Source organism: Trichoplusia ni, chromosome 16, assembly GCF_003590095.1.
Source record: "Trichoplusia ni isolate ovarian cell line Hi5 chromosome 16, tn1, whole genome shotgun sequence".
NCBI classification, from domain to species: domain Eukaryota; kingdom Metazoa; phylum Arthropoda; class Insecta; order Lepidoptera; family Noctuidae; genus Trichoplusia; species Trichoplusia ni.
The window spans coordinates 7,409,848-7,424,111 of NC_039493.1; the positions used below are offsets into that span (position 1 = coordinate 7,409,848).

The 14,264-nt window shown below is 37.6% G+C and overlaps 2 protein-coding genes across 2 annotated transcripts; both read left to right on the forward strand.

Annotated features, from left to right (window-relative positions):
• The first annotated feature begins 8 nt into the window (after window positions 1-8).
• LOC113501847 (phospholipid scramblase 2) lies at window positions 9-4,534 on the forward strand. The gene is made up of 7 exons (XM_026883138.1): window positions 9-166; window positions 757-810; window positions 989-1,129; window positions 1,504-1,721; window positions 2,921-3,088; window positions 4,067-4,216; window positions 4,422-4,534. The coding sequence occupies exons 1-7, from the start codon at window positions 106-108 to the stop codon at window positions 4,476-4,478; spliced, it is 849 nt and encodes a 282-aa protein (XP_026738939.1). The 5' UTR covers window positions 9-105; the 3' UTR covers window positions 4,479-4,534.
• Window positions 4,535-5,007: 473 nt separating this feature from the next.
• Window positions 5,008-13,989, forward strand: LOC113502133 (ankyrin repeat and MYND domain-containing protein 1-like). Its single transcript, XM_026883516.1, has 15 exons — window positions 5,008-5,254; window positions 5,637-5,810; window positions 6,358-6,567; window positions 7,971-8,168; window positions 8,364-8,572; window positions 9,251-9,371; window positions 9,673-9,853; window positions 10,095-10,626; window positions 10,845-11,013; window positions 11,285-11,512; window positions 11,781-12,020; window positions 12,188-12,326; window positions 12,418-12,637; window positions 12,930-13,299; window positions 13,700-13,989. Exons 1-15 carry the CDS (start codon window positions 5,129-5,131, stop codon window positions 13,913-13,915), a joined length of 3,333 nt encoding a protein of 1,110 aa, XP_026739317.1. The 5' UTR covers window positions 5,008-5,128; the 3' UTR covers window positions 13,916-13,989.
• The last annotated feature ends 275 nt before the right edge of the window (window positions 13,990-14,264 follow it).

Genomic DNA, 14,264 nt, shown 5'->3' on the forward strand with positions numbered 1-14,264 from the left:
TGTAAAAATGACGATAACACAGTTTGCCGACGCATTGACAACAAATAACATCTTTCTGTTGGAATTGAATAAAACGGTGGTGAAGTGATCGATATTGTACCGAAGATGGATGACAGTGTTCGAGCCAGGAAAGTTACGGGGATAGAAAATGCTGCAGCGACTGAAGGTATAGCGGAAATTATAAAATTAATAATGAAAAGATAAGAATTCAATTCCGATAATTACTTGTTTGTTTCATGCTATCTGATAGGAGTAATAAATCTATGACAATTACTGGAATAATGAACGACTGTAATAATAGATTTTATTAAAATATTATAGATTTTGCGAAAAGAACAAATTTCTGGAATAAGGTTAAAAAAATATTTACCATGATGATCTGAACACAAAAGTAGTGATGACCATGAAAGTTAAACTTTTTAAAAGGTATTTTATCTTTTTTAACTGTTATCAGTTAAGTGTTATGGTAAAGTAGCTATGGATTACAGTGGAGTGGTTGTTTAATGTATTTATATAAACTGCTGAAGTTAATATTGCGAATTTGTTGCACAATGTTTATCAACAAATGGTATTCGGCGAATTTGAATAATTTATATCATTCGATAGATCCTTTACACAGAGGAAATCATAATTATGGGACAGACAAACTCTACCACACATCGAAATACTTTGTAGGAAATCCAACACAAACAATTACTTATATTTCCTCTGACGAAAGAAAAAAAATTACAAAAGAATGTCGTGATCTTCTTGCAGATGATGGGACACCAGTTAGGACAGATTTAGTTATAAGTGTGCAGCCTACACAGGGTGAGTTAACTATATTATTGAACAATGTTTAAAACAACCTTACTTAAAATAACTAAATGATTTATTAAAAAGTAGAGCTTTCTCAAAATTCTTGAAATATTTGTTATCTATGCATCACTGTCTACGGCCATATGCACAGCTTCGTTAAACAAAAATCCTCTCCACTCATGTATTTTAGGTGGTAACCGTGCACACTTACCTGTCTCCACACTCGACTGGCGTACAAATTCCCGAGGACAGTTCATCCCTATCCATGGACTGGACTTCCTAATCGGAGTATCCAGCCTTCTCATCCAACAAACTGTTGAGTTAAATGATCGTAAGTATGTTCATGCTAAGTCTTGAAAAGTTTTTTGCCCGTCCAAAATGTTTGATAAAGTTTTTCATCCTTTAATCAAGTAACTTAAGCCATTACAAGAGAAGCCATTATAAGGTAACTTCAATAGGAGATTGACCGACAGACTGACACTAGATTTTAATATTGTATAAATAAATTGTTTGACGTCAAAAATTGCCATAAATTGATCTAATTGAAATAAATACTTTGACATTGACAAAAGTGGAAAATAAAATTGAAGAGCTACACATGTATAACATACTGAATAACTGCTATTGGTCTTTTCAATTTCTCCCTTCTGCTTCTCGTTTATGAAATGTCAAATACAGTACAATCATCAATCGTAAAATCATCAGTTACATCCAGAATCGAGTCGGAGAATCGATACATAGTACGAGTACCGAATGGGGAGGCACTCTACATCGCCAGTGAGACCTCGAGTTCTTCTCAGAGATGCCTGTGTGGGACCGGCCGAGCCTTCACCATGCACCTGCATGACAACACTAGGCAGGAAGCTGTAGTCATGGAGAGAAGACTGGCAGCCGCCTCCTGTTGCTTCCCATGTCGATTGCAGGTATGTTTCTCTTACAATGGTTCCTCTGCTGATCTTGGGATCAGTATTCAATGCTTTTATGGCCGCCAAAACGAGAACACATTTGTTTTTAATAAAGCGGGGGAACCTTTATCAACGCCCGCTTTCTTGGGAGAGGGCACGGGTAGTGTCAGACTCTTACTGACTAAACCTGAACCGCCGTGCTACGTCATCCGTAGTTTTGTCCGATACGCCGCTATTACAGTATGGTCAACTATTCCTCTCATGAGTAATGTATCTCAAAAAGGGTAATACATATAGTATTCATATGCTACCTTAATCAAAACGGTACTGATATTAATAGTTAGAAACATACATTTACGAACAATAACCTTTATAGAAAATGTTTTTATCAAAATAATTTATCAGACAACAAAACATAATTTTACGGCCCAAGAGGTGGATGTAATTGTCTGTTATCTATAAACGGAACTGTTGTTAGGAAGATAACTGAAATCGAGTTTGTGACGTCATTCGAACTAATCTTAAGTAAACAACTTTTGTGCATAAAGGGGCAGCAGCAGTGGGGGGCCCCCACTCCTTTGTTGCCTAGAGGCCTCGGGGCCCCTGGGCCCCTAAATCCGGCCCTGGGCAGCAGTCTGCAAGCCTTACGTCATTGAAGCATCTTTATTTGAAGTACTCAAAGTTGATGCCTGATGATGATGATGTCACAAATATTTTATTAATTGTACTGGGGAACTTTATATTCGGTATAGTTACCGGCACGGATCTTAGGCGCTCGGCGGAAAAGTGGGGATCGCTTTGCGCATCGTAAACTAAAACGCCAATCAATTGTGCGTACTCGTCGAATTTCAACCAATCACGAGTGATGGCTATAACGCGATGCGCTGCGGGCCAATCACTACACTTTATCCGCCCCGCACCTCACTTCATACCGCAAAGGGGACCCAAAAAAACACTTCTGCGCAGGTGAAGGTCAGCGCTCAAGATCCGTGCCGATAACTATACACTAATTATGGACAAAAGTTTTGTCCACCCATATAAATTTGCTTTCAGGCATAAAGATAGCCAATGGGTACTAAAAATCATGATGAAACCTATCATGATAAAGTTTAGCACGCTACTCGCAGTATTTATTTAGCTTGTTAAGATGTAACAAGTCTTCCATATTACGCCTAGAATAAAGGAGAGCCTAAAATGATCTTAATTGTTGTTTACAGGAAATGAAAGTGATAACTCCTCCTGGAGACTACGTGGGCCGTGTACAACAGCAATGTACGTGGATCGTGCCTTTCTTCCACGTCAAAGATGCCAATGATCAAGTTCTGTTCGCCATCGAGGGTCCAGCTGTTCTAAAGAAGAGTGCTCTTCTGCTTTCTGAGTTTAAGGTGCGTTGCTTATGGAAGTTATGGAATCGCGGATAATAAGTTCAAGAATTCTAACGGATCAGATTCTTCCACAACGTCTTAAAGTAATATTTATTTATTTATTCAACCAAATTTTACACTATTTTTAGAGGTATTATTGCTGGTGAGGAAGAGTGATGCTCTACAACGTGCATTTCGCCTTCACGCTTCCAAAACCGTTATAACATTTCTTTGGGTCCCAGTGGTAGACGCTCAGGACAGTTTAAGAAGTAACGCTTACTTCGAATTCTTTACTCAACATTTCAAAATTTGAAATTTTAAAGCAAAAGTTCACCCCACGTATTGTGGTTAGTAGTAGTGAACTAAAATTCGTTCCACATTTATTAAAAAAAAAATCCCGCAAAATTTGATTAGATAAAAAAGTGATTTGATCCCTGCATCGCGAGCGGTTTCACGGGTGTTCTTGAAATCACATACACAAGGAAACCCAGACTTAGAACAAGCATTAAGGCTCAGTCAAAGTAGAAATATTACATGCAAGGCAGCACACAATTTCGCCAAATCGTACTGTATTGTATGAAGGTCAAGGCTTACCAAAAACCCTTATCTTAAAGGAGTCATTAAAATGAAATTTCACTACACTGTTTAGGTTATAGAATTCATATCGAAATTCTAAGATATTGAAATGTTTGACGAACTAGCCGCCAGCCGTTATTATCGTACGAGTAGATTCAAGTTGTATCAGTAACCGTGTTATCTAAAGTCAATAATATGGTAAACTAATACGGCTAAGGCTACTGTAAGGCTTATTTTGGTTCAAAAGTCTCTTAGGATAAGCTTTGTCTACGTGGATGTAAATTCTTAAGTGACGCAATCGTCCTTTTAAATTCTAGACAAAAATCAAAATAAATTTGTCTATCGTAATCAAAATGAATCTCCAATGTTATCGGATTTTGTACATAACTTGAAAAAAATATAAAATATCTCTATGTATTCCAGATAATGACGTGTGACTCTTTGCGTGAGGTCGGTCGTATCGAGCACGGCTGGGACAGGAACCTCAACAGCTTCGTCACCACCCTGTCTATACCCTCCTCAGCCGTGCAGCCGAAACACAAGGCGCTGCTTCTCTCAGCTGCCTTCTTATTAGTAAGTTTATTTATTTAAAACTTTATGGACATACTTACAAGGTGGAATTTACCACAAGCAATTCGAAAAAAGAAATAAAATATAAATCTGAAGTGCTCTAGACAAAAGAAACATGGAAAAATCTTAACCGTAATCTAACGGCGAGGGACAGCAATATTCTTGCTAAATGTCAAATTAAATTGTTAAGTGTCCTTTTTTGTTTCAGGAATACACTTACTTCGAAAGATCGAAATCAAGTTATTGCAGATGTAATTGTTTTTAGCATTTTAACTCGTAAGTTCTATAATATTTTAATAAGTGATATTGTTTTATTAAATATATGTATGGTTTAAGCTTATCAAGTGTCGTTTTTATTTCAATTACCTTACTTTCACATCGTCTAATTCCCTACATGCAGTGGTAATCCTAACTTTATTTTTTTCTAAATGATAAGTGGTCTTCAAATGACAGCGAAACGTTAACAAGCTGGTTTTATTATCATTCTTCCGGACTATGTAACTCTGTCGGTGTATTTTATTCTAGTTTAAGATGCGAAGCGATACTCCAATACTTCTGGTCTGCAGGTCTTTACCCTTCCCTCGTACCAGGGACCAAGGGACTCCGATGTTATTCACTGTTATACCTTGCCAAACACTCAAGAATCTTCTTTACAAAAATGTATTGATGATGTTAACCTCTTCAGACTCTCACCAACTCTAAGGAGTTCATAAACTTTTTAGCCTATATAGTAAAAAAAAGTAGCGAAAATGACATAATCAAAAATATCAAAAATATGATAACGATAACTTTTAATTTTTTTGACATTATTATTAAATACTTTGATATAAATTTTACTTTAAAAAATCCAAACTGGAAGGTGTAAATGAAGTTATTGTGATACACAAGGATAGGGAAACAAGTACCGTATACGGCATGCCATGTCACGGTCCGAAGACTACTGTTGAAAAGGATTGGCCCTATGATGAATATTATCAGGGTGAGAGAGACCAGGATCAAAGGAAACACGGGCATGGTGGGAACCACTGGACTGGAGCCGAGGTAAGATGTGACCCATTTTGGAATATGCAAGTGAATCAGGTGTACGCAAGTGATTCTAATGAAGCCAGTGATGGGGTAGACTTACCATAAAGCAAAACTTCTTAGAATTGAAGCTTTTAATGACGAAGTTATACTACAAGGCTAGCAAATAAGCAACTGATATAATTGTCTCTCAAGGGGGAGGGAAAAAAATGATAACAAAAAGTACCAAAATATTTCAACATTCTTTCATTGTACCTACCAACAACTGCTTAAAGTTATGACAATTGATATATTTTGGGTTTTTCCGGGAACATCCCAAAGAAGTCCGCATCCAAATAGCGTTTTTCACTTTAGCATTAACCATCTGGTTATCTACTGCCACACCTACTATATTTTCCAGTCCCAGCAATCGTACGATGGTAGCCTACTACGTGATACCATGCACGGCTACGGCGACTACCGCTGGCGCTACATCGACGCTAACCACATGGCCTTCACCTACGAAGGTCACTACTACAACAACCGCATGCATGGCTACGGGACTATGTCGTATCCCGATGGACGTGTCTTTAAGGTTAGTGTATCCCAATGGTATGAACCTGTGAAGGTGAAAGTAGTTGTAAAACGATAGATTCGTATACTAGAGTGGAAAAATAGAGGAAAGTGCCTCTACACTGGCGAAGTCAGAGACATTTAGAAATGGTTCTCGGCGCTCTTTGTTTTGTGTCGAATTTTTTGTTTTTGAGTCATACAAACGGAGATTACGTGGGAAAATCCAGGATTCCCTGTAAACAATTTAAAAATGAAATATTTGGTATAAATGACTCATTAAGCTGCGAAGTACTTACTAGGTATTAGTGTAGATATCGATGGATATTTGGAAACAGAACAGTCATGATTCCGTTACAGTTTTTAATCCAAAGTCTAAATGAAGAGTGGAACAGCTACGTGTGCAATTTGTTGTTTGTTTTGTTGGTTTTAATTTAATTTGGGGATAAGAAAATATCGGTGTAATCTGCACTAAAATGCGTCAACCTAAATTTACCTATCTTACCAGCAATCAAATAAGTAGGCATTAGCAAACATTTTCTTCTAATGTAATCTTACTCAATTATATCTAGGGATTGTACTATAACGACGTGCGCTGGGGACCTGGCGTGGAGTCCCACGCTTGCCTTCGCGCGGACGTAGGTCTCTGGCGTGGTACGCAGCTGATGCGCCTCTCCTGGCGACCTTCGGCTCCCCCCATAGCCCCCGACCTGGATACTTCGACACACGGAAGCAATACAGTGGCTCCTCATCGTATCAAACTAATTAATGAGACAAAGATTGTTAGTACTTAGCTGTTAGAAATAATCTTAATCTAGTCCTCAGTTTTAAACTACTTACCGATAGTTGGAAATAAGCAGACCTTTTTAAGTTTTCTGATTAAGTTCTGATCAGTTTCTAATATTGATGATAAACTTTTGACTTTTGTTCTCAGTTCGATCGTTTGTATGTATGTATGTTTGTCGGCGATTATCTCGCGTTTGGCTAAAGCGATTTGGATGCGGTTTTCAGAAAAGTATTTTTTGCATTCAGAAGAAGGTTTTAGTGCTTTAACTAACTAAAAGAAGGAGGTTCTGAGTTTCACCTGTAAGAATGTATGTAGGTATGTGTGCATGAAGGTTTTTAGTTATTATTAGACAAGAAGTTATCAATATAATAATACAATACAATAAAATAATAATACAATAATACAATACAAATACAATATAATCTGTTATGTGATTATTTTTAAACAGAGTTATTAAAAAAACTTATCCTTTAAAACATCACTTATTCACTACTAAATCATTAGGTAACTTAACGAAAACCTTATATACGTTAATTAAGAACTTGCGACTAAAAAGTAAGTATGAAATTAAAATTAAAACAAAAATTCTTCAAAACAGAAAGACAATGTTTATTTTTTTACGTAAAAAAAAGGAACCGCCTTCAAAAAACGAACTAAAAAGAATAAAATATATTTACACCTCTAGTATTACAAACTTATACTTTTTGAAGTCGGTGCCAAACCAAAATGAAATCGGCAACATAGAGAAAACCATACGACATTATCCCTACGTACTACTGAATATTAACCTGTCGGTTTATGAAATCTCATGGTACACAGTCAGACATTATTAAGATATGAATAGCAACTTTATTATTTAAGCATTAAGGTCGGCCCTGTTGTTGCGTGTCGGTTTACGAAATCTCATGGTACACAGTCAGACGTTACTTAGATATGAATAGCAGCTTTATTCTTTAAGACTTAAGGTCGATTTTCAAATGGTAGTGACGAAATTTGAGTGTACTGGTCGATAAATTCAAAATTATTCTCACAGGTCTCGTTAGCTCAGAGGGCGAGAGCGCCGATATCCAGGTTAAAACACCTGTGCATCGGAGGTCGGAGGTTCAAATCCTTCACGAGCCTAATTTGGACAGCCTTACATTTTGAAGTTTTTCAGTATGAGATATGACTCGAAGCAAACATTATTAGTGCATGGCATTTATTTTGTAAATTCGATTAGTGTATAGAAAATAATAATCCTCATTAATCTGTTTCCATAATAACATCATCAATTACCAGTAGTACGGTGTTCTTGTACTGATAAATAAATCAACAATTATCCAAAATCAAGTAAGGTTCCGATCCACTGTACTGTTTTGGAGGTGATCGTACTCACATTATAACACTCGATATCACCAGGTTGGCGAAGTAAATTCGGCTCTAGATCTGCTGAAGAAGCACGGGTGTGATCCGTTGGTGGCGGCGGAGAACTGGCCCAGGCTGTACCCGAAGTCCTGCACTGATACCAACAGTCAGCTCTGCCATGTGGAGCTTTTCGACCGCGCCTACTACAACAACCAAATTAACACCCTTGTCGAGCACTCTGGAACTTTACCGGTACTTATTAAGTTTTAATTAAAGACATAGGTTTACCAGCTACTTTGCGCAATGGCATTGGGAAAAGATTGAGTTTGTTTAATAGATTATTGAATCCAAATTACTAGGTTATTTAGTTTTAGACTTACAACGTGGTACAAATACCGTAACCATTTATTAAAAATCTAACTTCAAGATATATAAATGTATTTCTAGGCGGTAAGTGACGACAGTATGACCAAGGACAGTTTGCCCGAAGACAAAGTGTACAACGCATGGAACAACAACAGGATGATCATACACATGATGAAGCATTGCTACCAGCACGAGGAGCAGCGAGCCAAGTTCAAGCTGCAGCTGAACAAAATAATGTCTGGCCCCAGGAGCTCCTTCAAACCTGCTGGGAGGCATGAGCTGGATTGCAGGTCAGCTGATAATTAACTAAAACGTATTTTTCTGATTTTTATCAATTGTAGTACTTTTAATAGTATCTTCGTGCCTTTTCGGTTCTATGCATGGATTGGTATGCTATGACACCACTGACGAAACAGTGAAGGAATACATCGTTAAGTTTATGCAATCTGAAAATCGTCAAGACGCAGTGAGCTATCATGGTGATCAATGCTCGTTCCCAATAAGAGTGGGGGCCTAGGCCACAATAGTGGGACGTCTATAGGCTATTAGGGGACGTATTTAGGAAACCTGACTTACACCCGAGTTCATTTATTAGGAAAAGTTGTAATAAGTATAATTTTATTATAATTGCATATTTGTACGCCTCCAGGCATAACATGGCGATCTGTAATTTAAAAATAAGACCTGTAACTTCATACCTGTGTTAACAAATAAAATTGATTTGATTTGATTTGATTGATTTGATAGAAAAACGCGGAATAAAACTGGTTTAAGATTATTTGGTGTCGTCAATTACCAATTTTACTTGGCAAACACAAAAAAAAATTGGCTTACATAACCAAAATGGCAAGTTAGCTGGCTGGGTCATGCCATGCCTCAACTATAGGCCTGACAACAGTCTGGCTTGAGGTCGTTATGTAACGGACCTGAATCGCTCTAGATATTTATCTAAAACTCATCTTTTCTAGGACGATGTTAATGGCATGTTTTTTGGGACACATCTCCAACGTTGCCCAGCTAATTAATGAGTTTGATGTAAACCCTAACGTCACAGATTTAAAAGGGAATTCGGCAATGATGTACGCAGCGGTAAGTAACAATATCAATGACATAGGCTAGACGATTGGACAGTTCAGGTTTACGACAGAGAGAAAAGACATTCGCCATATGATAACACTGAAGACTCGCTATGTAATGGACCCTAAGAAATGGTATCATTTATTTTGTAAGTAGGACTTTTGTCAATAATGTCATTTAGTCGCTGCCTCTTTTAAAGTCCAGTCAAATGTTAAAATGCAATATATATTAACGGCTTATGCGCTCAGCTGAACCGGATTCATCGCAACTAATAAGTTTTAATAACTCATCATACCATCATTTTTACCAATAGTGCGGAGATCAGCCCGAAATAATTCATTTCTTGCTGGAAGCCGGAGCCGAAATAGACAGCCAGAACGATGTGTGCTGCACCCCGCTAGGCATCGCTCTGCTGCGGTTCACGATGGCTCGCTGGGAGATACCGCCAGGGTCGATGCTAGCGGCGCTACTGCCACCAACACACCACTTGCCCCGTAAGTTGGCAATACAAAAGATTTTAAAAAAGATAAAATCTAATAATAAGTAACGACAAAACCAATAAAAAAGTGCTTTAGGCTTGTCATGACAACCGTAAACAAGATCTCTTACGCTAAATACATTGAACATCATACCGTTGCATTTTCATATAGCAACATTATACTTTTACATTTTGTTAAGATACCTATACTTCGCTAATCAGTAGTCAAGTTTACACTTAATATTTACATTTAACAGACGTAGCAGAACATGCAGTTTTAGAATGGCATATAAAAAGAGATTTAAACCCGCCTCCTGCAGTTGCACCATTATCTAAGGTCCCCAGTAAAACACTGAAGCCTTTAGGTACGAAAAGAATGGCTTCAGTGGTACCAGCAACGGCCACGAAAAGAAAATCTGAAGTAAAACCAATACCAGAACCAGTTGCTGAAAGCAGACCAAGCGCAGTTGAAGACGCATTCTCAGAAGAAAAACGACTCTATAGTACAATCAATAGTGAATATTTAATACGAGTCCATGATGAGTTTGCATCGATTGTTCCACATTCGTCAATTCCGAATATTTTTGAAGTTCGAGATATGTCTAAAGAAGTTGACGCAGACATTTTGATGTTTGAAGATGATCACAGAAAGATGCCGGATAAAAATGCTAAGAGAGTTGCGTCGAAAGTTATAAAGGATACTTTGAGACCCAGCAGAGACATGATGTGGCAGGCATTCGATACGGAAAACGACATGATAGATACCATAGAACAAATGAAACAGGATAAGTTAGTATTATAATAGTGTTTTTGACAGGAACAGTCAACGTATTCTCAATGGAGAGTTAAGTAAGTTAAATTATTAAGGAACTTAGTAGACACTGGACCGTTTACAACTGCATCAAAAGGAGATGTTAAAATAAAACTCCCATATTGTTATATTTCTGAAATAAATGAATGTGGCTAATCTTCTACTTTAATCTCTGAAAACAGTTTTTATTTATCAGGATGGGGCGGATAATGTTGACCATCCTTCAGTTACTGGAAGACGGCGCAGACCCGCGCAAAGTCAAGTGTCCACAACCCCCACTCTTGATAGCTACTGTGGCCGGCTGTGCTGACTTAATTCGTGAACTCGTTCGCCATGGCGCGGATGTCAATGAAGCCTTTCCAAAAGTTTGTTGGTTTATTACATTTATTTTATATCAATGCTCGAATCGGCCAATGGAGGCCAAAATCGCACAACGTTTTAAAACCAACACTGTGTCGGTTAGTATTGTAAACCTTTCCGAAAAGAAAGCCACACTGCACGAACGACTTTAGAGAAACTAATACGAGTATAACACAGGGCTTTGGTGACTGTTAAAAAATATTATTTTGAGAAAGCTTACATAGGTATTCTTAACTAAATAATTCAAAGTTATATTCCTTTTCTTTTATTTTCCAGTCGTTAGGATACACATCACTAGATATAGCTGTTAGCGGACCCTTGACGTTCGACAATTTAGAAGTAATACGCTCCTTGCTTGAGAGTGGAGCTCGAACAGACCACAGATTACCGATCCCTGATGGAGTGGCGTCCGGATCTCTGGAACCAGCAGTTCTAAACGTAGAAGGGCCAACATTACTCCATGCAATAATGGCGAGGAAAGTAGACTTTGAACCAGAGGAAGAGGTGGGAATAAAATGGTGTACGATAAACAATAATGATCTAAAGTTGCTATCAGATAGAGAAACATGTATAAATGTTAAAAAAGCTCGAATTACGACAATAGCTAACCCCTTGTTAAATCATGATATTGAGGCTTCGAATTCCACTTTAAGCGGAAGCGTAACTTTGGTCAATCTTATGATCTGTCAAAACGTTACTAGAAAAGCGGATAGAGTAACGTAGTAACCAACTGAATGAAGCGATAACGATTTTTGAAATTCATTTCTTTCAGGTTCGTCGTAACATCCTAGAATTACTTCTTGAACATGGCTGCGATCCTATAACTCAATATAAGGGTCACTCAGCAGTTAATATGGCTATGTTAAAGAGTATGGATATATTCGACATCGTCTTGAGAAGCCCCAACACTGACCTCAACGCTATCATCAATGAAAATAATCAAACTATTTTGGTGAAAATGTTCTATTTGCCATATTGCAAGTTGATTCCACTCCAAGAAAAAATACAAATGGTATTTTAGTCTTGAATTTTTTGGAAATTCTACCCACATAGTAGCATAAATCAACCAGCATAGTTCATTTACATACCCGTAACTTTTACTCATCGTTTTAAAAAATAATGCCTATTTGTACCCCCAAAATATTACAAAAGGTTGTTCAGAAACAGGTCTTATTACAGTTGACAAACCTGCTCCTATTCGGCGCAGATCCTCTTATAAAATGTCAAAATGGGAAGGATGAATACAGCAACCTCTTCGTTTATGCAAGAAAGGTTTTGTCTGATCTAGAATCGTCTCGAAAGCCTCCAAGTCCCACCGGTAAGAACGACAACATGGGCAAAAACAAAAACATATACTTGAACATTAAAAATCAAGTTAAGGTAGAATCTTTCTCAATTTCATATAATAGGAGGGAACGCAAAGAAGGCTAAAAGCGAAGTCAAACCAAAGAAAGATACCAAGACGAAGGATACTAAGTCTGCGAAAGCCGTAGGAGTAGCGAGGACGGCGGCCGATGACATCGCTGATTACAAACAAGCACTGGACCTAGTCGTCGAGTGCGCAAGACTCCTGTACATCAGGTGGCTGCAAGCCAAGCTTCTGATTGAGCTGATTGAAATCGTTGACAAGTACGTGTGCATTTATCGTTGATTCAAATTACTTGATTAGCTATGTTGACTATAATATCAAACCAAAGTTTAAAAAAATACTGCTCATTTTAATCCTTGTCGCTTTGACAAATATCTTTGATTTTTGACAGATTTTTGAAAGAATCATTTTTTAATCACGCCTATGCGTGAATCGAATCCGCGTCACATCTCGCCCAATTAAATGGTTTTAGGGTGGACCTTTACGTCTCAGCTTTCTGTGCAATCACATTTTTAATTGAGTGTGTATAAATATTAATCCAATTTCTTAAAGATATAAACATCGTCAATGGAACATGATACTGAAGGAGCACAAAAATAAGAAAAGTACAGGCCTCTGGCTAACAGCCCTCCGATGCCTCGAAATCTGGGAAGTCCTAAAGACCACCAAGAAAAAAGTATACAACGACCGGATCCTGAGGCACTTGCTTTGCATTGTCCACTTTTATTACAAGAGAATGTGGAAAGTTTTGCGGGGATGGCCTATCGTGAAACCTTCCAACACCATGACGTCACAGGAGAAGGCTTTGATAGAGTCCGAAGTTATGGCGTTCATCCACGAACATAAGTTGGCTACGATGTCGACCCCAGACGTGATGACTTCTAGACGACCGTATGTTACACCGGAGCTTACTGTAAAAGGGGTAAGTTTGAACCTGTCCTAAGTATCCAGTCAGTCTAATGATTCAGTACCGTACATGAGTGTGTATGTGACAAGCGAAACGAATTTTGGAAACACAAAATTCACTAGTTAGCTTTGTCACATGTCTATATTTTTTAATGAAAACCGCTGCCTGATGATTATCAGGCAGCGGTTCCAGAGTCAGAGTCAGAGAGGCAGAGTCCAAAAATCTGATAGTATCAAAAAAACAAAAGCAATGTCCTTCTCTATTAATCCCAATTCAATCAATGCAACAGTCCAAACCCCCCTTTTTAACGGTATTGAATCAATCAAAACTTGGATGTATGTTAGGACTAATGTATAAAACATAATTTATAGTAACCGCATACAATGTTAAGTTATTGTATTTTATTGAAATTCAGACTGAAAAGTTCAACGTGTGTTTCGATTGTGCCTTACCGCTTGTTGACGATAAGATACCTTGTGCATCCTGCAAATTAATCTCATTCTGCTCCTTTGACTGCATGAAAGCAAACATCGGTAGAGCCAATTGCCATCCATGCAGTGAATATTTGAAAAACAAATATTTCCCAACGCCCGAAGAAGCTGATACTGAAACTGAAACTGATCTTGTTTAAATAGATTCTGTTTGTTTATAGTATTTAATTTTATGTTTTCTTGTACCTACAGTAAATATTTTATATTAATTTAATAAATTTGAATTAAATCTAATTGTTTTAGTTCATGAGACCTTAGATTTTACGTCGAGTCACACATGAACATAATAAACAATGTATAAGCAGTGAGTAACTACATAACTATGAATGTTTTTTTATCAGAAATATCGATAAATATCTGACGTTTACTTGTTTAGTCGTTGTTACATACATTTTTGCGACATAGGTACAACTATGATAATTATAGTACCGTATCTAGGTGAGATAACGGCACCCGCGTCTCGATAACATAATTTTATCTCTGGGATAG

Excerpts from the sequence above, each read along its gene's own strand:
- LOC113501847 (XM_026883138.1), top strand. The coding sequence starts at position 106 with ATGGATGACAGTGTTCGAGCCAGGAAAGTTACGGGGATAGAAAATGCT. Across the intron at positions 1,722-2,920 it reads GCTTCCCATGTCGATTGCAG|GAAATGAAAGTGATAACTCC; the intron begins GTATGTTTCTCT and ends TGTTGTTTACAG. Across the intron at positions 3,089-4,066 it reads TTCTGCTTTCTGAGTTTAAG|ATAATGACGTGTGACTCTTT; the intron begins GTGCGTTGCTTA and ends TATGTATTCCAG.
- LOC113502133 (XM_026883516.1), top strand. The coding sequence starts at position 5,129 with ATGCCATGTCACGGTCCGAAGACTACTGTTGAAAAGGATTGGCCCTAT. Across the intron at positions 10,627-10,844 it reads GAACAAATGAAACAGGATAA|GATGGGGCGGATAATGTTGA; the intron begins GTTAGTATTATA and ends TTTATTTATCAG. Across the intron at positions 11,513-11,780 it reads ACTTTGAACCAGAGGAAGAG|GTTCGTCGTAACATCCTAGA; the intron begins GTGGGAATAAAA and ends CATTTCTTTCAG.